General features: G+C 34.5%; 1 protein-coding gene across 1 annotated transcript in view; it reads right to left on the reverse strand.

Annotated features, from left to right (window-relative positions):
* LOC131848919 (ski oncogene) overlaps positions 1-25210 on the reverse strand; it is a 67054-nt gene extending 41844 nt beyond the window's left edge. Inside the window, exon 1 of the mRNA XM_059198879.1 lies at positions 23949-25210. Coding sequence (XP_059054862.1) covers positions 23949-24755 — 807 coding nt within the window. The 5' untranslated portion in view covers positions 24756-25210. The remainder of the gene's footprint in view (positions 1-23948) is intronic.
* Between the last annotated feature and the right edge of the window lie 504 nt (positions 25211-25714).

Consider the following 25714-nt stretch of genomic DNA (forward strand, 5'->3'; position numbering starts at 1 on the left):
CGTCCGCGACCAGTCTGGCAACATCATAATAATAACGCCACCACGTCGCGAAGTATTTTTATGACTACTCCATTTATGATATTGAGTTGTAAATAAACTTGGTCGGGTAACACATGACCGTGGGCGGTCAAAGCATTAATATGTGCGCGCGGTCACGGGGTCGGCGACTCGCCGAGCCGAGCTGAGTTTCAGAACGCATGCCGAACGTTCGAATTTCAAAATGGCGACTCAGTCATGGCTTCACGTAGCGCAGATTTTATGCGTCTACTATAATTTTGTGTAATTTATATTCGATACGCCAGCGGCTGGTAGATAGCGTTTCTATTGAAGTGTAGACTCGATCGCGCCATGTCCGGGTACCAGTGTGGAATACTGATGAACGTTGTCGGCAGGATACGTAATGAATGCAGCATAATACATCGTACATTAACTCTACATTTGGCAATTATTAGGCACAAATTAGACATCAAAAGATTTTTTATAAGTTATCGAGACATACTGAAAGGTCTGTAAGGTTCACAACCCCAAATGTAAAGGAGTCGATGTCTACAGATTGACAGGGCGAATAGTTAGTTCTGAGAATAGAATATCGAAGGCATTTTTTTTTAGCAGAATTGCAGAGTGTCTAAGAGAGGCTGTATTCGGCCATACTTAATGAATTCTTAATTAAAAGGTGTGATCCTGTTATTTCTAAATGTAAGATACATAACGAATGCATTCCAAATGGATCCATACCTACTAATTTTGGATATAGTATCTAGAAAATAAGATAAGATACCGCTAAATGACAATTCCTTCAGAAGCTCTTAACATTCGGTTTTTCCGATAAAAACTAGAGCCGAAATTAAAATTAAGTGCATAGCATTAAATGATAATAATTACACTTAAATGATGGTGATTGATTGCTGTTCAAATAATAAATATACAAATTACGTAACAGTATGTATTTTGAAAACGTGTTTCGTCATGGAAACTACTGGATTAATTAATTCACAGCGGATGACTAGTAAACATATTGATATGCGTACCTACCTACTTCATAAACATTGTCTCATACACATATATGATAAAGGCTGACCTATTTACTTACGTGGTGTAAATAACAATTAATATAATATCTCAGGACAATTCACACAACGCCATCTAGTCCCAAGCTAAGCAGAACTTGTGTTATATATTACTACTACTAGACAACTGATATAAATATATATATAATTTTTGTAAATACATACATGTTATTCGCAGATAACCATTAGACCACAACAAACCACAGATAATATTTGTACGTACGAGGAATCAAACTCGCGACCATCGGTGTACAAATATTTGTATTGATTTCTATGTGGGTATTTTCTATATATATTTTTTAATGCGTTTAGAAAAAAAATTGTATTTTTATAATTATATCAATTATCTAGCACCCATAGTACGAGCTCTGCTTGACTTGAGACTAGATGGCGCTGTTGAATTGTGCTGAGATATTATTATTATTATTTTCCCAATCATGCTTATATGGATATAAATAAATTCTTTAAAAAGTAAACTATAGTAAGTATCGTGTAGTACCTACTAATCTTTACATAGTATAAAATGAAGTCACTTCCGCTGCGTTTTTTTTAACTACGCAACGTTTATCATGCACTTATCAGCAATAGAATGATTTAAGAGAAAATAATATATTTTGACGGCCTCGCTCTATTTACGATGGTCGCAGGTTCGAATCCTCGCACGGTGCAAACATTAGTATTCATGAATATGGTTGTTTGTATCGGTCTGGGTGTTTTTTAAATGTATACTATTTATGTATTTATAAAAAAAAATATCTAAATATTTATATCAGTTATCTAGTAAGTACCTATAACACAAGCTCTGCTTACCGTGGGGATAGATAACACAGTGTTAATTGTCCAGGGTTGTTTATTTATTTCTGTAAACCCGAGCGAGGCCGGGGCGGGTAGCAAGTTAATGGTAAATGTACAATTTTCTAACTATATGCATCTTCTAGCATCTCAGTCAACATAATTATTAGAGTCAAGTGTGACATTCATCAGTGGTGCGGGTCATTGACCGCTGCGTGCGCGTGCGCCGGCCTCTGACCCGGCGCTCTATCGCGCCCCAATTACCCCCCCGATAAGGGTACAAAGAGACTGCAGACCCTTTGCAATTGACAAACAAAGATATGACGTCCGGAGTTATTTTATAAAATACTAGGTTTATTCCGTTGATAAATAAAAAATTGGTTATAAACACATTTTAGTTTTGTAGATTAGTATCTGCAAATCTAAAATGTGTAAACCTATTAACACATGTAATTTTATTGCTTATTGATTATCCGGGAGAGACATATTTTGTGATGGCTATAGTTTGATCTTATTACAAACGTGGGGGGGAAGGGGATTGTTAGTAATGGGAACTAGTAACTTCCATTGCTAGCAATGTACCATGGATGGATGTTCCCCCTGGAAACCATCGTGTTTAATTCCTGGTGAATTAGTCACGATAGGTAAACTGACCTGACCTCATGCTTATCTTATCATCCTCCACTGGTGCTCCGCCAGCGTAAACCGTTATAATATATTATATCATACATAAAAAAAAAAATTACAAACGTGGAGGTTTGTAAATGTGGATGGATGGATGGATGGATGGATGGATGGATGGATGGATGGATGGATGTTTGTTACTCTTTCACGCAAAAACTACTGAATAAAATTTTAAAACTATATAATTATATACATTAGAATAACAGGCTATAAATTTTACACGGGCACAGATAGTCATAAATATAGACCATTTTTCTTTTAATTTTATTGTTTAATTTTTAATACATGTATTAGAAAAGAGTTAAATGTTTCCTTAACACAACCGTAGAAAGATTAAAACCTGTCCGATGTCACTAGATCATTTTTAAAATATCGCTATTTAAAAAATAACAGACAAATGGACATGACGATAATAATAAAAACTCTTTAGTGCAAATAAAAAAAAACATCAATGACACTTTTAAAAGAAGTTAAATATTGTTTATGTCAACGTAACAGATTTTGGCGTACCTTTAATCATAAAGCATACTTTCAATTAAGGTAAATAATATGACGATTATCATAGATAATATTTGATTTATTTTTCTTATTTTAATGTTTCCAGCCAGGTGGTCGACGAAAGGTCGTAAATCGTTATCGTATTTGCATATCATGGACCCGTATCTCAACTTACGTGAGACGAATTAAATATTATTCTATCATTATTAATTCCACGCGCCAATTTAGGAGAAATTAATGGAATTTGAAGTCAATGAATGAACTTTAAGGCAATAATATTAACGTTTCAATTTCAAGAATAAAATAAAAATTATGATCGCGAATTAACCACAGAGCATATCATAGATTAAGATTTTGAATAATAAAATCATATAATCCGATGTATGGCGGCATGTCAGGGTTAACTATTAATTTGAAAATATAGTTATAGATCCTATAATTTTAATGTAAATGTTTACAATTTACATAACTAGTAGATCTATCAAAAAGATTCTTTCGTGCAAGAGTTATTTAAAACTTCGACTCTATTTCCTGGAGATAAGGTCTTACGTAGTACAGTGGAATTGTTGTTGTATACAACGTTACGTTTTTGCACAACACAGAGGCAATTCAAATTCCGCAAGACAGAACACTAATAAAAAAAATGTAGAAAAAAATAGGTGAATCGCCTAATCGCATAATATACTACGTAATGTAAAGATATACTATAGGAATACAGTACCTGGAATCAATTTATTATGTCTTTTTTTTTTAAATGAATGATAATAGTATATCGTCTGCGCTAGCGGTATACTTTCTGACAAAGACTTTGAGTGATAAGTCTCGCCTATTTCAGCCTCCAAGCAGCTTGCTTTGTAAGCTGTGTTTTGGTTGTCGGATGAGATTAGGCAATCAAATTACCAGATAAGAGGCATATCTTAGTTCGGAATGACAATATATGACTTGAGCTACGGAAATGTCTGGTCATCCGCACGCCCCTAGCGAGGTGAAGGTTGGGGCCTCGGGCCAAACCCCTTTGCCCTAGTATCGACTTCCGGGGCAACAATCTCCAGATGGATGGATTGAAGCCTCTTAGTGCGAGTATAAAACTTAACCTAACTTGCAAAAGTACCACGAGTTTGAGCCACGGGAGTGACATGGTAACGTGATACCCGTGGTACTGTTCATGAACAATGTTTAGATGACGGATACCACATTCCATCAGACTGGACGTTAGTTTTTTGCCATTCTAATGACATAAAAAACACAGAATGAACACTAGTTGTTGTGGTGTAAGATGTGTATTATCTGCTGATGGAGTGTGTCTGGACGAGAGTCAACATAGAATAACGTCAGACCATAAAATGACTATATTGGATGTTGGTGCCATACAAAGCGTTTTAGCTGATCCTACAGATAGTGTGGCTAAGGCTATTTGCTCACTGGTGAGGTAATGTAGTAATTAGTTTTAGGGCACAATGGGACGGGCATATACTTTTAGTTTGTACAAAATAAAAAAAAAATTAAAGAAAAACACTGGCTGATATATACCACTCTATATATATATAATCTGTGGATCTATTCTGAACATCGCTGGTGTACGAACCATTTGACATTTCCCGCGCAACAAATCCATTAGGACTCGAATGCCGGGTTATTTCTGAATTTGCACACCGTTGTTTTGTTTTCCACAATTTCTTGTAGACGTTTTGTTTCGTTTCCAATATGTTTGGGTTCTGGCTTGGATACATGTTCTTTAACTATCACCTAGTCTTTAAACTCATGTGCGTATATTTAAAGAGTATTCCGGCTTTGGATATTCATTAATAGAATTTCTTTTATTTTAATAGTCAAACGAGACGTGATATTATGTCACTCGGTGTTGCCATTTTTGTTATTAAATGTCCTGATGTATGTATATAATTAGTAATATATAGCATTATAAGTCTGTATGTAAATACAATCCTTGTTTAAGAAGTACGACTGTTTACAATAAAAAAAAAAGCTGTGTGTAAAATATACACCATCGTCCACACATATATATTTAACAGACATTAAACATGTAAATTACTTTTTTACATAATTATAAATACGTAATATTCAATAATATGTTGCAAAAAAATCATTATCATTAATTCTAATTCTGTACGTATTGCTATACTCTTAACCAGAAACATTTTAAGGTACTAATTGTAAAGACATTTTTTTTACATACCATACATACAAACCATTTTTTTTTATTTGATATATTCAAATAAAATAAAATAAACACAAATTAAATTTGGAACTAAAAAGACAACCTTCCACCAAATTGAAAACTTTATACACAAAATATCTATTATACACTTTTATACTAGTATAGTATAAAAGTGTATAATAATTATGTCTACATAAACATAAACAAATTGATATAGAGATACTTTTTTTTTTAAATTGCGTTCGGAAACCGCTTCTGTGTATTCAATTATAACTATTTTCAAACAATTTCATATGTGTACACAAGATAATTGGCGCAGATTGATTCTTACGCATGCGCGACGCGATTATTATCAAGGACGGTCTCTTTAATGTTATTTACAGTAGTAGCCGTCATTGGCAAACCGCATGGAAACAATACAAACCGCTCAACATAGCTTAGATCAGTGATTCTTATTCTTCAAACACTATGCCGCGGCACTTTTTGTGCCACAAAATACTAAGTGTGCCGCAAAATTGTATATATATAATTATATTAATTCTACAAGTTAATAATAAGTAAGTTAACTTATATATTAACTTGTGGGAAGAAGGGAGTTGTTAGTAATGTGGACTGTTGAGTTGCCCTCATTGCTAGCCAAGTAACAATTTTAACAGGTTAACCTCCACGCGTTTCCCCATGGAAACCATCTTGATAAATTCCTGGTGAAGTTGTCACATTCTCCTATGGTGCATCGCCAGCGTAAACCATTAAACGATGTAACATTCCATTATCATCCATAAAAAAATATTATTGTATTATTGTAGTACATATTATTTTATTTCGCACATTAAAATTATTATCACAAACTATTTTACGCAATGTGTTATAGGTAAGTAAATAATTTTTAAAACTATAGTAATCTTTGCATGCCGCCGAATTTTGAAATTGTTAAAAGTGTGCCGTTTAAAAATGAGTTTGAGAGAGAGAGAAAAAAAGTTTGAGAATCACTGGCTTTGACCAACCAAAGTTCCGTTTACACAGAAAATTTTTAGTGAAATACAAATTCACTACAATATAACATGACAACAACAGATAATAACGTCTATAACTAGAATACCTATATATGTTTTTGATACAAGAATAGTTTATAAAACAGGAAAACCTTCGTCGATCAAAAATTATTAAAAATATATACATACTGTATCTTACTTATGAACGTGTGAATACATATTTTATGAAGACATTTACCATATTTATATTATACAATAAAATATAAAGTGTTTCTATATCGTAATATTTTTTTTTGTAATATTTAGTAGTATTTGCTCCAAGAAAAATCTTAAAAACAGATACATTAACTAAATCTAAATAAATAAAATGGAATATATAAAAATATTATGCTACTTCGACGGGTTCTACTTTCAATTTCCTCGTCAAGAAAATAAATATTTCCTGTTATTTTGTCTTTATTTATTTATGTTACTGCAATATTTAATTTTCATTTAAATTTACAATAATTTATTACATTCTTTGACGACCTCGGTGAGATATTATTATACCATAAGCTGTAGTATGGAACTATATAGCATTATGTGAATTGTCCTGCGTTATTGATTATTATTTAAAAAAAAGTTATTAAGCCGCAGATCGCGTAGCTACAAATAAATTAGCTAAACATGACAAGTGAGTATCCTAGAATTATATTAGTGAACGCGTGAGGTAAGCGGGGTAATCAATCAACCGCACACGAGTGGCCGAGGCGACAACACCGCGCACCGGTCACCGGGCGGTAGTTGGGGTCGCTACCCGACGTTGGCAACGTTCCAGATGTTCGCTGGACATTAGAATTATTCTATTCTCGACATGACAACTCCAAACATCTATTTTAATATTAATAGCTATAAAATGAAGATTCAAATTCGATTGATTACATACACGACCGGCGCTTGTTACTAAAATTAAAGTTTATGATGCAACTAGTGTCATTGGATTGTTAACTTTATTGAATTGCAATTAGGATAATATATTGTAGGATTTTAATTATGTATTATACGTTCGAAAATTAAACTTTTAAATAAGATATTAAATATTTTTTTTATAAAACTATTTTTTCGTTTCTAGGAATAAAACATTTTTGTTATAGACTGCGCAAGTTCTTTTTGTTTAGATCATTTAATAAACATCTCAGAATTGCGTCTATCAGACATATACATTTATACATACTTTGTTACATAGATTCAATTCTGACAAGGGCGCTGGCAACTCTTATAAACGTAATGATAATTGCTCTGTGGTATAATGTAAAAGAACTTATGACAGTGTATAATAATTAATTTGATATAGAACTAAAATACGACAAAATAAGTTGGCGATTTCACAGAAAAGAGAGAGTTATTAAAATTATAATTTCAAGACATAGCGTTAGGCTCAGAAATATAATGTTTTAAGTCTGTGCTCTTTGTTAATCCTGCGCTATCTAGGTTCCATGATTTGTCTTTCATATTTGTGTATTAGTTATTGAGTGTAAGTAACTGAATTTGTCACTTCTCAGGCATTACTTACGACTTGGTTACGAATAATATTTTGTGTAATGAACGGGCAAGACGGCTCGAGGCCAGTTTTTTTTTTAGTTTGTATTGGCACAAGAGAACGTGATTCATACTGCCACCTGAATTATCTTCACTTTTAATGGGGAACGTTTCTATTTTACGATCTTGTTGATGGGCCATGACTAATTATTTAGTACTGAAAATCCAAGCTTCGTATTGTGAAGCAGCTAGGTCGTAAACTTTTTATTTTGATGGATCAATAAGCAGGCTTCTAGAACACTCTGTATGAAAACTCGAACAGTCATCAAACTGTTAATAAACATTCATTAAGTAGATACATTTTATAATAATGACGACTTCGGGAGTCTAGCTTTTTAACAAACCGCTTCCGCTGGTCGCTTGTTCGATTCCTTGCGATATTCAACCATTTGTATGCATGGCTATGATTGCTTGTTTTGTATGTTTACTATGTATGTTATATACGTATTAAAGTTTTTCTATTAGCAGTCTAGTACCCATAAGTTCTGCTAAATTGCTAAATAAAATGGGACTAGATGGCATTGTATGAATTTGTCCAGTGATATATTACTATTGTTATTCTGTTTGGGTAAAAAACTACCTATAATTAATGTGCGTTATATTCTAACTTATCTACGATAACAAACGCTATGTTTCTAGTAAACTAATATTAGAGATAGGCACAATGGTGCCGGATTTAGTGTTTGTAGAAAATAATTAACTGATACCAGATTATTGTTGAAAACAATCCATTATTAATGATGTTTGTTCCGGAAATAACATTTTCCGATGAAAATGTTATTACGCATATTGAAGTTGATGTATCGAATAACATACAAGGATGGCAAAGTTTCGCTTAGCTTCTTGTTTTTTATATATTTATTTACATATATAAATATATAAAAAACAAGACTATTTAAAAAAAATATCGACTTGAGTTTCTTGGTAGTTCCTCTTAAAAGTACGTAGCCAAACGGGACGGAAGGGATAGTGACAAGTTGATATCATCATTGCCTTGCCTTTATCCCATTATTTGTGGTCGGCGCAAGTCATATTCTTCCACTGATCCCGTCATATCTGAGCGCTTACTCTCCTTTTATACATATCACACAATCCTTAAATATTTTTTTTGACCGTCCTCTCCTTTTTTCAACCACAGTGATAAGTTGACATTTATAAATAATATATGTTAATTAATGCATAAACAATATTTCACTTTGACTTTATATAACTTTATAAACATTATGTACTTAAGTAAAATTGAGTGAAATTAGATTTCAAAATCAGTCGATAAATACAGAATAATACTAATTTGTCATTTTGGAAACTATTTCTTATAAATATTACACAAGTTAATAATGTTTGTGGCGGGTTTACCCAATAATACAAGTTTATTAATAATACAATACAATTACACCAGTTTTGTGGTGATGCGCAATATCATAATTATACATTTACACGTTTTACAATCTTATTTTGCAGTACCTTAGTCGTAAATATATTTACGTTATCATACGTCTCGATCCAGATATTGTTTTTAACTATGTACCTATGAGGAATTGGATTTTTTTGTTGATAAATATGGAAAGCACTAGCCTAATGCTATATCGGTAGCTGCCGTTTACAGCTTCACACGACGAAAATGGAAGTGGCACTCACTTCCATTTTCGTGGGCACTACAAAGGAAGGGAAGACATATAGAGGGTGAAGGACAACTTCTGTCTGACGGATACAACTTCACCGTTCGAACCCCTAACGTCTGAGGCCACCGTTAGGGGTTCGATCGGTATTTCGATCCTGGTTTGAATGGGACCGCCCATTCAAACGAGGAATGTTCGGATCGAAACATTCCTCGGATCATTTCTCGTCGATCGATCGATCAATCGATCCCATCGATCGGACGAGGAAAGATGATAGGATGTTGTTTGTCGCTGGCAGCTAGTCCACCATTCTATATATAAATATTGTATTATTTTGATACCTTTTTTTATATGTCACTTTTGACTACTTAATTGTGAGCTTTCTTGGGAATTATACGCATTTATTTAGTTTTTTTTTTAATAAATAGTTGTTTTCTTGCCGCACTAGTCAGAAATAATGGAATATAAGGATGGAATCTGTATGAAATTATCCATCCACCCCTATATATTTGATGTACAAAATATCATATGTTAATTAGCTGTTCTATTATAGTCAATTGAACAACAAACTGTAATATACTGCCTCTATTTATATTAAGAATTCCTATTATAAATAGAAATTTGATAAGGAAACTAGCTCGTGTCGGGTTATCCCGTTATATAAAACTTACCTATATATGTATATAGTTATAATGTCCTTGGTTACCACAACATAGTTCTTGTTCCGTCTCTATATACTATTATTACTAATAATATAGTAAATGCTGAGATATTAATATATATTACTATTTAAATATATAATATATTTTGAGTTTTAGAAAGATTATATTATATATCTCGCTAAAACTAAAAACACATTCACCTACCGACCGATTTAGTTTCTCTTAATGTTATAATACAGTAGTGGTAAATATATAAAATAAACAAAATTCTCTAAAAAATGAAAAACTGTAATTTTACAGGTAATAGCTATAGTGAATTATATTTAATATGTGTAATAAAATATTATAGGTAACACGAAGGTCATCGGATCATCTAACATTCATGTATATCAATAAAAATATAGACACACTACTTTTTCATATTGTTATGAATGTTTACTAACTGACCTTTGCCTAGAGACATAAAACGTTTAAAAAACATTGACATTGTCAGCTTCGCGACTTTATTCTCTCTTAGTGAAAGAAATGGCAGTCAACTGATTAGCCAACTGATGTAAATTAGTAGACCGTAGACTAAAACCATAAATATCATCACATAATGTACGCGCGCGCGACTCTATTAGGAGTATTATGCCATCGAAACAAACCCATATTCCCACATAAATGTACTATTATTATCATAATATGTAGATATACGAAAACCGTTTAGAATAATGTTCAGAAACATTATGATACCGTTTATTTTAAATTTAAATACAATATGGTACCTAATTTTTAGTTACATCACATCCATAGAATATGTGAGGTGAATATGTAAATGGCCTTTCATACAAACCGAGGGGTCATTTTATCAATTCAGTACGGAAGGGTCAAAATTATCCAGATCTTTATCTACATTAACGCATTTTTTCATAAAAATATTAAAAAATCAAATAATTGTTCTCCAGATACTGGCCCCTTTGTATCACTGAATAGACAGGCTATTCTTTACTATCTAGAACAATCTAGATTATTTGGAAAGTTGGCGAGTGTTCTGTCTATCATTACACCTCCCTATACCAGGAATTTTGGATTTCTTGGTTGATTAGTTGTTTTCCGAATTACAAAATATGTACAACAAACAGATCAAAACAATAGAGGAAGTTATTAGAATAAAAGGGGGCTAGTATTTACAATGACTTTTCCAAAACCTCCTGTATAATTATGCTATCCTAGTACTTCATAATATGTTCTTACTTTTCCGTGATATGCATTTTCAATACTACCTAAAATGATAAGGTAAGAGAATCTCGTACCTCTTGTAAGATACTATATGACTCACATATTTTATTCCTATTTTTTACATAGAAAACATACGAATTCGTTGACGAAAGATTGCTGCAAACACCATTTACATAATAGTCTGTCGAATAAGTAAATTATTTTACATTTTATTATTTTTCTTCTAAGCCAGTTTCGTTTTACCGGGTCTTCCGTCTCGTTCGCACGCTTATTTGTATAAGCAACATGTCTTCATTATTACCATATTATCTACAGTCTACTGCTCAGTTATAATAATAAAATTATAAACTTACATTACTTCGAATAGTAATAAAAACACATATTCATTGTTAATAATTGTACTAGTATGTGTATTTTGTAAGTGTATAATAAATTAAAGGGAATAAATACATTTAAGTCTGTTTACTAAAGTCCATAGCTTAGTAATAATGTAAGTAATTGTCATAAATTTATAAATTATATATACTATGTTTTATATTTAAAATCTTTTGTTAATGGTGACGGAAAGGTGATCCCGCCTGTGGTAACGCTATAACGCTGGCGGAGCGCTGAAGGGTGAAAAAATGAAGATGAAATCAGTTAAATTACCTATCGTAGCCAACTCACCAGGACTTAACGTCGATAGTCGTCAATATCAAATCAAATTTATTTGCGATAAACATAGGCGCTCTACAAAAGATACTATTATGAAATGTAATGTACCGTTATGTTTCGTTTAATTTATGAATTTAACAATAAACATTTACTGTCAGATCAATTATCAACTTGTTTCTAGTCAGTTATTATGAATCCCTTCCCGCTAATCTACAGTATATTTCTCCCAATTGTTACACCGAAAAAGTATATCTTTTTCTTTTTTTTTTTTTGTAACATTCTGTCTTTTTCTGTGTAACATTCTCAGTCTATGTAATTTTATTATGTCTATGGTTTTGTGGAGTTGTGTGATATGCACATAACAGTATCATAGAAAACGGTGATGATTTTCCATTAGCTCACGATGGTATTACGTTTCTTTCACTAAACATAGTCCTCAAGGGATCGGAACCACGGCTTTAGATACTGCGGTGGCAATGGAACCAATGCTATTATGACAATATAATGCACATTACGTGTTTTAAGTTTGCGTCTAGACACAGTCTGCCGATGTCCGTAATTGTGCACGTGGAGCAAATTCAATATCAATGTTGTTACAACACGGCACGTGTGAACGTGAGTTGCGCCTATAAAATTACGTTACGCAACCTGTATATCCGTAGGTGTCTGACGAAATGATACCATCACAGCGATCACGCGTGACTCACATCTGGTTGACAGATGGCAGGTGGAGTACCTTCTCTCTGGACGCGGAGCGCAATTTGTGCCGGCTAGTACTCCGCATATCTGATCACACCATATTTTTTGATAGTGGAATGGCAAAAAGTCTACGGTCTCTCTGGTATATAGAGGTATCCATCGGCTTTACACTTGTCTCACCTATACAGCAACGCTGTCATCGCCACATCCTCATTTTAGCGGGGAGCTAAGATGTGGATGACGTCATGTCTTTACCTTGTATTTCACTGCCATTATACGCCCTTAAACCGTAATACAGCTTATAAATCATGCTGCTTGCCAGCAAAACTAGGTGAGAAAATACCCAAGCAAACGACTCTACAAATTCTGCCCCGGTAACCTGTATACACGGTACTGCAGAAAATTTTATTTTATTTTATATATAAAATTTAACGAACAAAAACCACACCTTATCTGGTATTATCTCTAGAAATAAATCCAGTATTTTCTATCTCCTGATAAAAACATGATAAGCGTCACCTCTACACATGAGTAATTCAGTAGACATTATAGAATTCATGGATTATACAGTAGGTCATGGTTTTGAGGCAAAATTCATAAATTACGCCTGAGGAATCTGAAGCATCACAAACAGAAAGAGGGCTTAAAGTTCGAAAATTTCACCCAGGACATGTAAATAAACAAATAAATTACATAAAAGTTAAAAATCTGTTCAAAATTGTTGATCAGAATCCGGGAGGAATCTATGCGAGTTATATTATGCTGCTTTTTTAATTAAATAATTACTCACACAATTACGAAACCATAGAAATATTTATCTATAGAAATAAATATTAAAGAAAAAAACAGGCAATAAATTAAAATATACATATTGATTAGGTATTAATTTATCTTACTTGACAGTCAGAGCCATTCTTGGATTTGAGCAAAATTACAAACTCGAATCACTCAATCAAATCTAATTTGCTCAAGTAGATAGAAAAGTCAGTTTAGAGTAAAAAGAAACGGCAATGGTATTTTTTAAAAATTAAGATTCCGAAGAACTTCGTTTGAATAAACCATGTACTTGCTTGGGATGTTATTGCTTGTATTTATAATGTCATTATTGTGTATTTCAATACGCGCAAGATTTCTTCGAGTCTGTGTGTAATGCTATAATTAGAATTTTTAGCGAAAGAAAATGTTCTAGAAAAAGTTCAGTAAAATAATATTTGTATATGATTTCTGTCAAAATATGTAAATAATTTGGCAACCGCGAAAGTTTCATATAACCTATTATTATTATTACTTATGAGTCAGTTTACGAGAGATAGTATAGGAATCGACATACCTGAAATCTTAGACATCGCAATGAAATTTCGGAATGTTGGCAACATTGCCAAATTGATAATAAAAACCCCTTTGAAAGCAACAGAAGTAGGTATCACATAATTTACCTCGCACTCAAAGAACTTATATTTACCTAATTTATTGGCGATTAAAATTCCACAAAGGTTGAATATTTCTTTTGCAACTGTTATTTTTTTCAGTAAGTGCGAAAGAAGTAGGTGTTTTCTTAAGTTTAGTAATCATTATATTAATACGTGAAACAAAAACTTTGTACCCATTTTTGTGAAAATTGCGCGGATGGAGGAGTATGAAATTTCGCACAATTACAGATAATCTATAAGTGCAGATATATAGAGAAGTAATGCAGAATAAAAAATTATTAATAATGTATAAAAATACATTGAAATAATAAAACTACCTTACAAATACTAACATACATTTGATACACACACGTTTATTTATTATTAAAGTCTGTGGTTAAATTGAGAATAGACTAATATTGTTTGTCTTTAATTTATTTGTATTACTGAATGTTAAATTAATTATGGTCGAATCTCGAGTACTGGGCGACGTCTTTATAAATTTTGTAGAGCTCAAATCAAAATGTTTTTACCTTATCATTACTTTGTCCAATAATAACGTTGTAAGTTTTGATGACATCATGACTGCTCGTGACTACGGTCAGTGCAACCCAGTCAAAATGTCGAGGTAAACAGTTTATTTACCATTAAATCATTCGTGTTAAGATTAAAATACAATTCTCTGACTTAAACGCTATTGACAATAACATCGTAGTGTCATAATATGCATATATCTAAATTGATGAATAGAATACATATATTTATAAATTGTGACATGAAATATCTCAGGACAAGTCACACAGCGCCATCTAGTTCTAAGCGCAGCTTGTTCTCTGGGTAAATTATACAGGAAAAGAAGACGACCAAATAAAAGATGAGAAAATAAAATAGTTAAAGCAGCAAGGAAACTATAGACCAGAATTACTCGACAGAACATTTTGGAAAAGATTTGAGTGCCTTTACTTGGGAAGCAAGCAAACGATCAAGAAATATTAGAATTAGTGTGAACAGAAAAAAAATGTCAAGTACGTCTGTATAAATATATGTTGACATTTTATCGTGGAATCCATATTACTTAGGTCAGAATGAAGTGTTCTTGCCGTAAATATTTTGATTCAGGTTGCTGAAGTCAAAATTCAAAATAGCGTTGTCGCCGTAAAATATATGATTCCCTTATGATTATCTATTATTTTCATGGACTTTTCGATATTTACTGTTTTCTACGAAAATAGCAAGTCACAAATGAAGAATGTGTAATAAAATGTGTGGCTAACGAACTGTCCACATGTCAGTTCCTGAGCCAAATATTCCACATACCAACAAAATTCATTCCTCATCGATGACTTCACTATTTCCAAATAGATACCGTTTATATACCAACTTAATTATATAGCACAGAAAAGGCCATCATTAATGATTACCTCCTTCGCAGAACTTGGGTTAAATATATTTCGTTGTAAGAGAATGTACTAAACATTCTTCACTATCTAATAAACGAAATATATCCTCAATTATTTCTTCAACCTTCTTAGGTAGCTTTCTTAGTCAGCTGTGTTCTGTTTGAAGTTTAAAATAAGATAGTGAAATTACAAAGGCATAACATCTTGGCCTTCATGAATGTCGACCCTTGAGCGTCACATGACGACGTCAAGTTCATATTAGGTGCTATATATATTTATTTATTTGCTTTATTGGCCAAGATATATGTATAAAATATGGTCCAAAAGTTTGGACTAAATGCTTTTGCATTCTCTCTCAGTCAACTATTGGGAAGTGCTGAGATTCGTGTATTCAGACGACGGTTTCTATAATAATCTTGACGAGAGTTCAGAACAATTTACTTCAAAATATAGTCTTAGGATTCACATTTCATTTATTTTCTTCCAATGTTCCCAGAAGCAACAATATGTATTATGTTATAATTTTAAAGCATATATCACATGGACGAGAACAGTGTCACCTGAACTGGACCCTCGTCCCTATCTACCCTTCTGTCAATTCAAGCTCTAAATTCGCTCCGATCCAGCGAGGACTGAGGCTATACTTACACCATGGTCAGCAGTTCCAGAAATGGAATGTTAACGGCACAATTATTGTAATTATGTTGACATTTTAAAAAGATTCTCCTAATGTTAACGCCAGAGGGAAAAGGTTTTCAAACCTTTATTGTTAAAAATAAAATATCGCCTATTTTATTTTTAACAATAAGGTGGTATTGAATAATTTAATATTTAAAAAGCCGACTTTAATCATATTAATAGAAGTACTAATGTCTTCTAAATTAGGTAAATAAATAAACATTCACGACTGCAATTCCAGATGGGATGGTTAGGAGATACAATATCAACTGTCGACGTTATAGAGTACGACGAATTGACACAACATGCCCCGCATTATCCCAAGTAGGTATTTGAATCTAAAGTGACAGAACCCATCCTATCGTCGTTTCTCGGATTAATTTTAGTTGTCATCAGAGTTGCCATCACCGAAGAACAATTACAAATATAAATGAAAACACTAAGGTGTTTAATATCGGCCAAATTCGAATTTATGATGACGACTTTTAGGTCTTGAAGCTGAAATTTTAAACCTAGACATCAAGCTAGCTAGCTCTAAAACGGAAGACAAAATAAATCGCGTCAAATTCAGTTCACAATTTATTAACAAAAATACCGCGTACCATAAGGACGAACTTCTTTTTGAAGTCGGAAGGAGAAATTAAGTCTATTCTTTGAAAATATTTTAATTAAATCACTCCATTCATTCGAGCACGCATCCGCGCTGATTCATATGCGGTGAGTGTCATGCCATTTGATGTCCATTGGCTACTGACCAAGAGCCTGTTATTTATTGTCCATTCCGCAGCGGAAGTGGGAAACAAAATATTTTCTAAGTATTATAGGAAAATTAATGGAACTTCATGACGGGGCCCCGCAATTTGTGATCACTTACACGTGGATGGTTATCGAAAATTTGCCTACACATTTATAATTTCAAGGAAAATATAGGTAAACAACAACAACGAAAGTGTTATCAAATATAAGCTAAATTTCGAGAAAAATGTATCAGTTCGTAATAACAAGAATTAATTAACTTTACTCGTTTCAGACGAAAAGCAATTCAATATTACACGTGGGCAATTATGAGAACAACATAATCAAAACATGGTTTTATACTATCAGCCGTATGGAAAGTCAAGTTACTAGGGAACTGTTAACTACGACTAATGTCGTATACTTTAAGGAGTTGCCCTTCGGCCATTCCATAACTCCACGGGTTTTGAGTACCATCTGCACTCGCCCCCTATCGTTCTGTGAAACTATAAAGGCCAACTGCGATCAACAGTATTAACCTTTTTCGAAAAAAAATTCAACACAAGAAATACCACAGGTGTAACGTGACATGATATCTGTAGTTGCCATTTATCAGGTGTTCCAGGTGCGTCAGCATCGTTGCTAATCCTATGACATAGAAAAATTGTTGTAAAGAAATACAAAGTAACGATGTGGCACCTGATGTTTGCTGACGAATTCCTGACAGCAATTTGACACGAACAGTCGAATGTGGGACCACCCACCACCGTAAACAACTGTCATATTGTTACACTAACAAGAAAACGTCGAAAACAAAACAATTAACATTCTGTGGTGTCACGTGAAACTTGAAGCGAAAAATTTAACCCTGTACCCCAATGTTACTCGTGTCAACAAGTCATGCAACGTGAGAGATGCTAATGTAGTTAATTATAAACACAAGTAACATACATACAAGCATATTACATACTGATGAACAAATATAAAACCATGTATCTATAATAATAAATAAAATTTTAGAATCTGTAATTTCAAATTACCAGATTTTCCCTAAATGCATATATGAATTCATGGTATATGGTACATCAAAAAAGAATAAAAAAATTGTGTCTTTGTTCCTGCTAATCTCTAACCCTGCTGGACTGATTTTGACGGACTTTCACTCGCAGATAGCTAATGTTATAGCTAACTAGCTAGTAGAAACTTCGACTACTTTTATTTTAGATTTTTTGATAAAAATGAAAATTTAATTCCACGCAGACGACGTCGTGGTTAAGAGCATATACATTATAAATGAAATCCAGCTACACTTAGAAGGCAATAAAAATAACGCGGTAATATTTACAATACCAGTAAAATTGGAAACGCTATAAAATGGCTTTTAATATTCTTGGAAGATCATTAAAAATAGTTTGAGCACTTGTACATTTTATTATTACTAGAAAATAGTATTTTTAAACTTGAAATATCAATATTTATGAGAGATTTACATCCTCCGATTATTGAAGAAGCGTCACAATACGATACGATTTAGTTCATTCGCAATTTGGCACGTAAAGGGACTTAGTAGGACCTGAAATAAAGAGGTAGACTTTTTAAGAAGTGTCTGAGTTAGTCGCTCAGTCTCACCTACTTTAATTAGACTTGCTTTGTAAATAGTTTCGATTGAAAGAGAACTCTGAAATTACAGGATTTGAAACCATAACATTTTAAAGCACCGAAATGGCAACACATGAGTGGTATCAGGAGGTATTTTTTAATGGATTATAATAGAATGGTGTACACGCCGGCGTTAACGGTTTACGCTGGCGGGACACCATTGGAGCATAAGATGAACATGAGTCAGTTTCAAATTCATCAGGAATATATCACGATGGTGAATGTTTCAGGATGGTACTCTGTTCATATATATAGGCGACGGTTACCACATACCATCACTTTATTTGGCTCGGCTCTACCGCTCGTGCGATAAACCGTGTCATTAGTAGACTAATACCATGACTATATTTTTTAACATCATGAGAATTATTGTCTCGTGAGATCCCAACATAAACCGGGCGGCTGTCATTTGAGTTTCTTAGAAGCGGCTGATGCGGAATGCCGCGGTAATAACTTGCTGGAAATGTGAGCTCTCGACTTTGCGCTAATGTCATAGAGCAGCACGCTATCGTTCACTGGCGGCTTTACAATGTCTCTACTGATGTCTATACAATGTTACTAGCAGCCTGTACATAGTATAGTATAAAGGATTTGAAAGGGAGTTTATTCTTTTACTACACCGAGTAGCACCAAAGTACTAAGTAGTAACCCTTTAAGGATTTGGGCTAGTACTTGGTGCTAAAGAAAACCAGTACCACAGACAGATAGATCTATTGTGCTTGTGTTGTGCTCTTTTATAGAGTTCGCTGGATGGGCCCCTCAGGGACAAGAATTGAAGGATATTCTTAGAGATATTTTTAAGGGGGGATTAGTAATAAGGGATATTGACCCCATTGCCAGTAATGTACCACGTTAGGTTGTCGTCCACACGGTTCCGCCTGGAAACCATTGTGATTAATTCGTGAATTCTCCATGTTGGACTAAATGACTAAACTTCATGCTATTGTATGAAGCTTCATGCATCATGTTATTGCCGACAGAAAGCACGTTTCCATTTATCATATATTTAAAGAAAAGTGTTTGAGGTAAGACATAAAGAGTATATCAAGCCAAAAGTCAGGTATAATTAAATTTCATTCACAAAGAAACAGAACATTTTTATCTATGTTGATGATGTCTGTGGTAGGTCTGAAAGAATCAAATAAACAAACGATATAAATATATCGTGTTTTAAAAACATCGTCACTTTTATTTCACGCTGAAATGATTGTAAAACTTAAATTACGTGGATTATAAAAATAAATAAAGAAATGTCGTATTACAAATCAAGAATATCGTACTTATAAACGCGAATTTTAGAAAACAATGTGTTAATCTTTAATTCAGAAGCCGGCGACAACTATCTGATAATATTTCGACTAGTTTTATGATCAATAGTCATATCTGTATTCTTCACACGTGTTTATTGTTCAACCATTTTGTTACCTCTATAAATGTTATGATCAATAAATAAAAAAAGTTAAAAACTATGAGTTGCTACAACACCATGTCATTGTCTCTACAATTTGTAGATTTATTTGTATCTGAGATCAAGACTGTGAACCAACTGTATTATACTGTGTAATAATAACCCTGGACAATTTACACGGCGCCATTTAGTCCCAAATTAAGCAAAGCTTGTGTTATTGGTACTAGATAACTGATATCAATACATTTTTTTTCATAAATACATACATAATTTACACATAGAAAAACCCAGAATACAATCTACGGCGTTATTTAATTAGTTTATTTAATTAGAGTTTGAATTGACCTCTGACCGTCCACTTTGCAAACAGAAATTTTATACTATTTCAGGTAGAAAATATATTATCAATTATGCTATTTCGGGATTGGCAGGGACACTATCCAATAATCGTCCATGTTAACTAAGATAGTTGACGACCTCGGTGATCTAGCGGTCTAGCACACACCGCTTTGCGTCCGATGGTCGCGGGGTCGATTCCTCGCACGGCACAAACATTTGTATTCATGACTATAATTGTTTTGTATCGGGCTGGGTGTTTTGTATGTATTTACATAGTATGTATTTACGATAAAAAAAATATCTACATATTTCTATCAGTTGTCTAGTACCCATAATACAAGCTTTAGCTAGCTTAACTTGGGTCTAGATGGCGCTGTGTGAATTGTCTTAAGATTATTATTATTATAGTTAAATCCTAGCGAATCGAACCGCAACCGGCGAAATGAGAATCTCATCTTCAACCTTTCAACCATCGCTGTTGCCTTGCCAACGTGTGCCAATAAGATTGCACGTAGACATATTACGAATTGCGATTTCATTATCTTACATTAAAAATATCCACAGCTTAGGTCAGTATATAGTATTCAAAGGTAACACGTACTTTTGCACTAAAGAAGTAATAACGTTATCTGTTATAGATAAAATTTTCAATAACATTTTGTATTTATCTGTGACACAAGATAAAGTTGTTTTGAGCGCGGACATATGTTATCGAACAGATAAAACATAGTAAAGTGCAAATAAAGATCTAAACGCTGATATCTGACAATGCTAATGAATTTATGCGAATTGTTCTTTTTGCTATATGCAACCTTTATTTTATTATATCAGGTGTACTTATATATATAAATCTAATCAACTGTACGGTAATGGAAAACATGGATAACAATCGAAATTAATCGAAGAGCAGTCATTGTGACGATTTATTGTCTATGAATTGTCACAATCGAGTAACTTAAATGTAAAGATATAATGTCTTGGTATATAAAAGATATGTAAAGAAGAGGAAGATCGTACAGAAGATGGATATAGATATAAAAGCGTGGCAGGTGGACCTTGGGCAAGAAATGCTAACAATAAAGACCAATAGAGACAGTTGAAGAAAACGTTAGCTTATTAGCAAACAGATATATACATATATTAGTAGATAACGTAAGTGCTAAAAAAACTAATATCTGAATTAATTTTTTTCAAAATAAATCTGTTATATCAAATACAGTTTTAACGAACTATCGGGGTACCTCTCTCTCACCTATAGCTGCCTCCAAATAGTATGCTTTACAAGCTGCATTATAGTTTAAATGATGAGCTATGGTAGTGAAAATACTGAAATATCACTGCTTTAGTACTCAAATATTATGGATTCAAGTATTGTTTGTGTTTTTCAAATGTTTGTAGATAGTTAAAAATGTGGTAAATATTTTTTGCGGAGGTTGTACATAGTTACCATTTTTATATGGTATGTGATCCGAGTAAAGTCGGAACAGTCCGCTTGTTAATTAATAAAGTAGCAATCAAATATCGAACGGAAGTATACATTGATATTGTTATTATTATCAATTATCAGAGATGAAGTAACGGATAGTTCTACGAATTGTTATTGTGTACCCTTGCCTAGTATATATTAGATAATCAACAAAATTGCCTACCATTTGTTTTATTAGTGGCAGAGGAAATTAGTTTTGTTATTGTTATTATACATAGATACCTAGACTGTTATTGTTATTATAGAATTCCTATTGTTATTTCCTGTCTGGAGGAAATAAATGTGATACAAATTTGTTTTTAACTATACATAAAAATACAATTTAAGTGTCTGTTTGTAATATTGAAATAAACGTTTTTTACTACATGCATATGAATATAAATATGGTACATACACCAAAATAACATTTTTTGTTCCGGCTATAGTTATTCCTTATTTCATCAGCTACCTGCCAATAAAAGTTCCGTCAAAATAGGTCCAGCCATTTCAGAGATTAGCCGGAACAGACAGACAGACAAAAATTAAAATTATTTAAATAATATTATTAAAATACTTATGTATGTTATTAAGGTTCTATTGTTAAAGACTGTACTTCTATGCGTATGTGTCAAATATATGGTAGTGTGTATAATGCTTTTTTTATTGGTATAAAGTACTTTTTAATGCCTAATTTAAAAAAAATACCATTCTGCACTTGTTCTCTATATATAAACTATTAATGTGTGAAATTTCATACCGTCCGCGCAATTATCGTTAAAAGGAGTACAAAGTTTTTGCTTCGCGTATTAATATATAGGCAAAATCAATACGATAGACGTTACATCTAAAAATGGTCCATCATTTTTCGTAACTAGGTCAGTATTTTTATTTTTTTTGCTTGTATCGGAATTCACAGGGTCGTAGTTTAATTCGCGGATGCAAGGGGTGTGGCACCCGGGCATAGAATAGTGGGGGGGATATTTCACCCCTCGCGATTTTTGTCAAGTTTTTTTAGTTTTAGGAGGCGCCCGTCATACAGGTAACTAGAGAGCCCGACCTGATTCTGTTCTATACATTTTATCGACAAAAAAAAAATTATAACGTCAGTTAGTAAAAAACATTTTTTGTACGAATTCATATAACTTTTTATAGATAAGCATATTGTATTTGTAGAGATGAAAACACGACTTACTTAAAAGTACTTAAAACAAAACATGTTATATATGACTCTATGCAAGCTATTATTTTGTTTGGAACCTTGCATCTTCTCCCATAGATTCAATTTTTATTTTATTCTTTTATACATGACAGTCTCGATAGTCTAGCGGTTTAGCACACCGCTTTACTTTCGATGGTCGATGGTTCGATTCCTCGCACGGTACAAACATTTGTATTCATGAGTATGATTGTTTGTATTGGTCTGAATGTTTTCTATGTATTACAGACACATAGAAAACACTAGTACTTTGAAATCAGAATTGTATTCCTCAATAAAGTTGCAGAATGGTCATAACAGATTTTTTATAGAGTTAGGTCTTTAAATAGCTCCATCAAATGATTAAATATACGCCATAGAGTAAGAATAAATTTCTTCAATTATTTTAATAGATCTTTAAATTATTCTTCAGCCTATTGGTAAACTGTAGTTCTCTATTTAAATTGTTGAAGGTTCATTAGGGTGAAAAATATGACTTCAAATTGTATGGAACACATCTCATATTTGTTATCTAAAAGGGAAATACATGTATTTAGAAAACCCGTGTAACATCATTTCATCTGTAGTACCGAAACCATTATTTCATCTATGCCCAAAATTACAGAACGAAATCAAAACAATCGCATCTCCCACGGATTGCCAAAAATAATACTAGCTATAGACAATAGTTTCTCTTTAAACATCATTTAAGACATGAATCCAACTCGATTCTTATATGAATGGCCTATTTTTTTTTACTATTATTTATAGTAAAATACAGTTTACGATTGCTGCTTGGTACGTTCTAGTACCTATAGGTATATTATCTACCTAGTTATAGGTGACTTATGTAGACCCAATATTCAAGTGCATGTACGATACATGTGCTATCAGGTAGTGTTGTAATAAGAAATTTGTTGAAACTATCTGAAGTAGAGTTCAATATTTATGTAATGGTCTTGTAACTCGGAGGTACGGAGGTACTAAAATAATTGGATAACTAGAGGACTAGTCTTACCTGTTTTCTTTTCAATGGCAAGTGTTGCTTGTGCGTGGGAGGCGGCGGCGGCGGCGCCTGCGTCTCCTTGGCGGCCAGCTCGTCCAGCACCGCCTCGCACTTCTCCTTTTCCTTCTCCTCGTCTACCACCAACAGGAAGCGGCGCCATCGGGACGAGTCGAAGCCCCAGTGGCACGTACGGTGCTCCGAATCGTGAGAGTGGCACACGAACCGCCGCGGACTGTACAACAAGCGACACACCAAACACTGCACTAGGTTCAAATCCGGGGCGCACACGCCGCGGGCGCCTCCGAAGCACTCGTGGTAGACGCGGAAGCCGGGCAGCTTGTGGGGGCTGGACGCGGCCGCTGCATGCAGGAGCGACGCGCACAGCCGCTCCGCATCCGTCTGCGTGATGAGCCCGCACGAGGGCGCCGACCGCGGCAGCACGCCCGTCGACTTCAGCTCGTGCAGCTGCTCGGGCGTGCACCGCGAGCAGTAGATCTGCAGCTCATCGCACACGCGGTTGATCTGCTCCAGGCTGAAGTCCGTGAGCACCGACGTGAGGATCTGCGGCAGGCACAGCCGCCGCTCGCCGCCCACGCTGAAGCACGAGATGGGCTCGCCCTCCAGCAGCGTCTCGCCGCGCTCGCCCAGCTCAGGGTCTGCCGCCAGCAGGATCGGAGGCGCGGCGGGCGCCGGCGGCGGCGGCGGCGGCGCTTCGCTACATGGCTCCGCTCGCCCGCAGCCCGGCCCTTGCAGGCTGCGCGGCGCGCTCGCTTGGTAAGTTTTCAGCACGGAGGTGATGTGAGGCGTCACTACATCCATGTTCGGTCACCCCCACCGACGACGGATCTCAAGGGGCGCATGTCACGGCGAGCCTACGCGCCGGCACGTGCGACGCGTTCCGATCGCGATCGAAACATGTCTGCCGAGTGTGCCCAGCCGTCGCGACGGCCCGGACGAACGCGCGGCGCTCCTTCGCGGCGTCTCCGCCCCGTCGCCGCTCGCACAGCCGTGCAAAAATAAGAAAATATCTGCTTCGTATCACAACACCGCCACAGTTTTGCACTAGATACTTCGGAAAGTTGTATTACTGAGACGTGTTCCATCGATATACAACCGATTCTAATTTAAAAAAGTTTCATTTATTTAGACGAAATAGCACGTAATAGATGCGGGCGCCAGAGACCGGGGCGTAGATTCCGGCGACCGGCCGTAGTCAAAGCAGCAGACGGATGGCTCGGCTACTGGAGAGTCTAGCCGGCGCCCCTCGTCCCTCGCCCACCGCCGTGTCACGTGACCGACCTTCCCGTCAAAATAATCCAGAATGGCGGCGCGAGTCGCGGCCACCCGCGACATAGAGTACAATACGCAGACTGTTAACTGTTTATTCATATGTAATAATCATACAAATCCACTTTATTTTTGCTCTAGAAAAAAAACAGGTGGACTAAGAATAATATTAAGAACTTAACTCTGAAGAGACATTCTATTAGACTCTAAACGTAATTTGTTTTTAAGCATAGTTTAAAACACATTACCATAATTTCTTTTATACATATTTTTATTCTCACAGAGATAATAGATAGGGTGTAATTATTTAAAACTTGATATGACTAACAACTGAAAATTGTAACAGATTAGTTTCGATGGATTTGACTAAATGTAATCTCAGTGCGGTATGGAACTGTAACTGTGGAACGGTCGGTACATAATTGCTAAGTTGATTCTTGTAATCTTTTTATCAATAGACAATGCATAATTCATAAATCCACAAGTTTCGG

This window comes from Achroia grisella, unplaced genomic scaffold (assembly GCF_030625045.1).
Source record: "Achroia grisella isolate CSIRO2021 unplaced genomic scaffold, CSIRO_AGI_Agris_v1 utg6026, whole genome shotgun sequence".
In the NCBI taxonomy this organism is placed as follows: Eukaryota; Metazoa; Arthropoda; class Insecta; order Lepidoptera; family Pyralidae; genus Achroia; species Achroia grisella.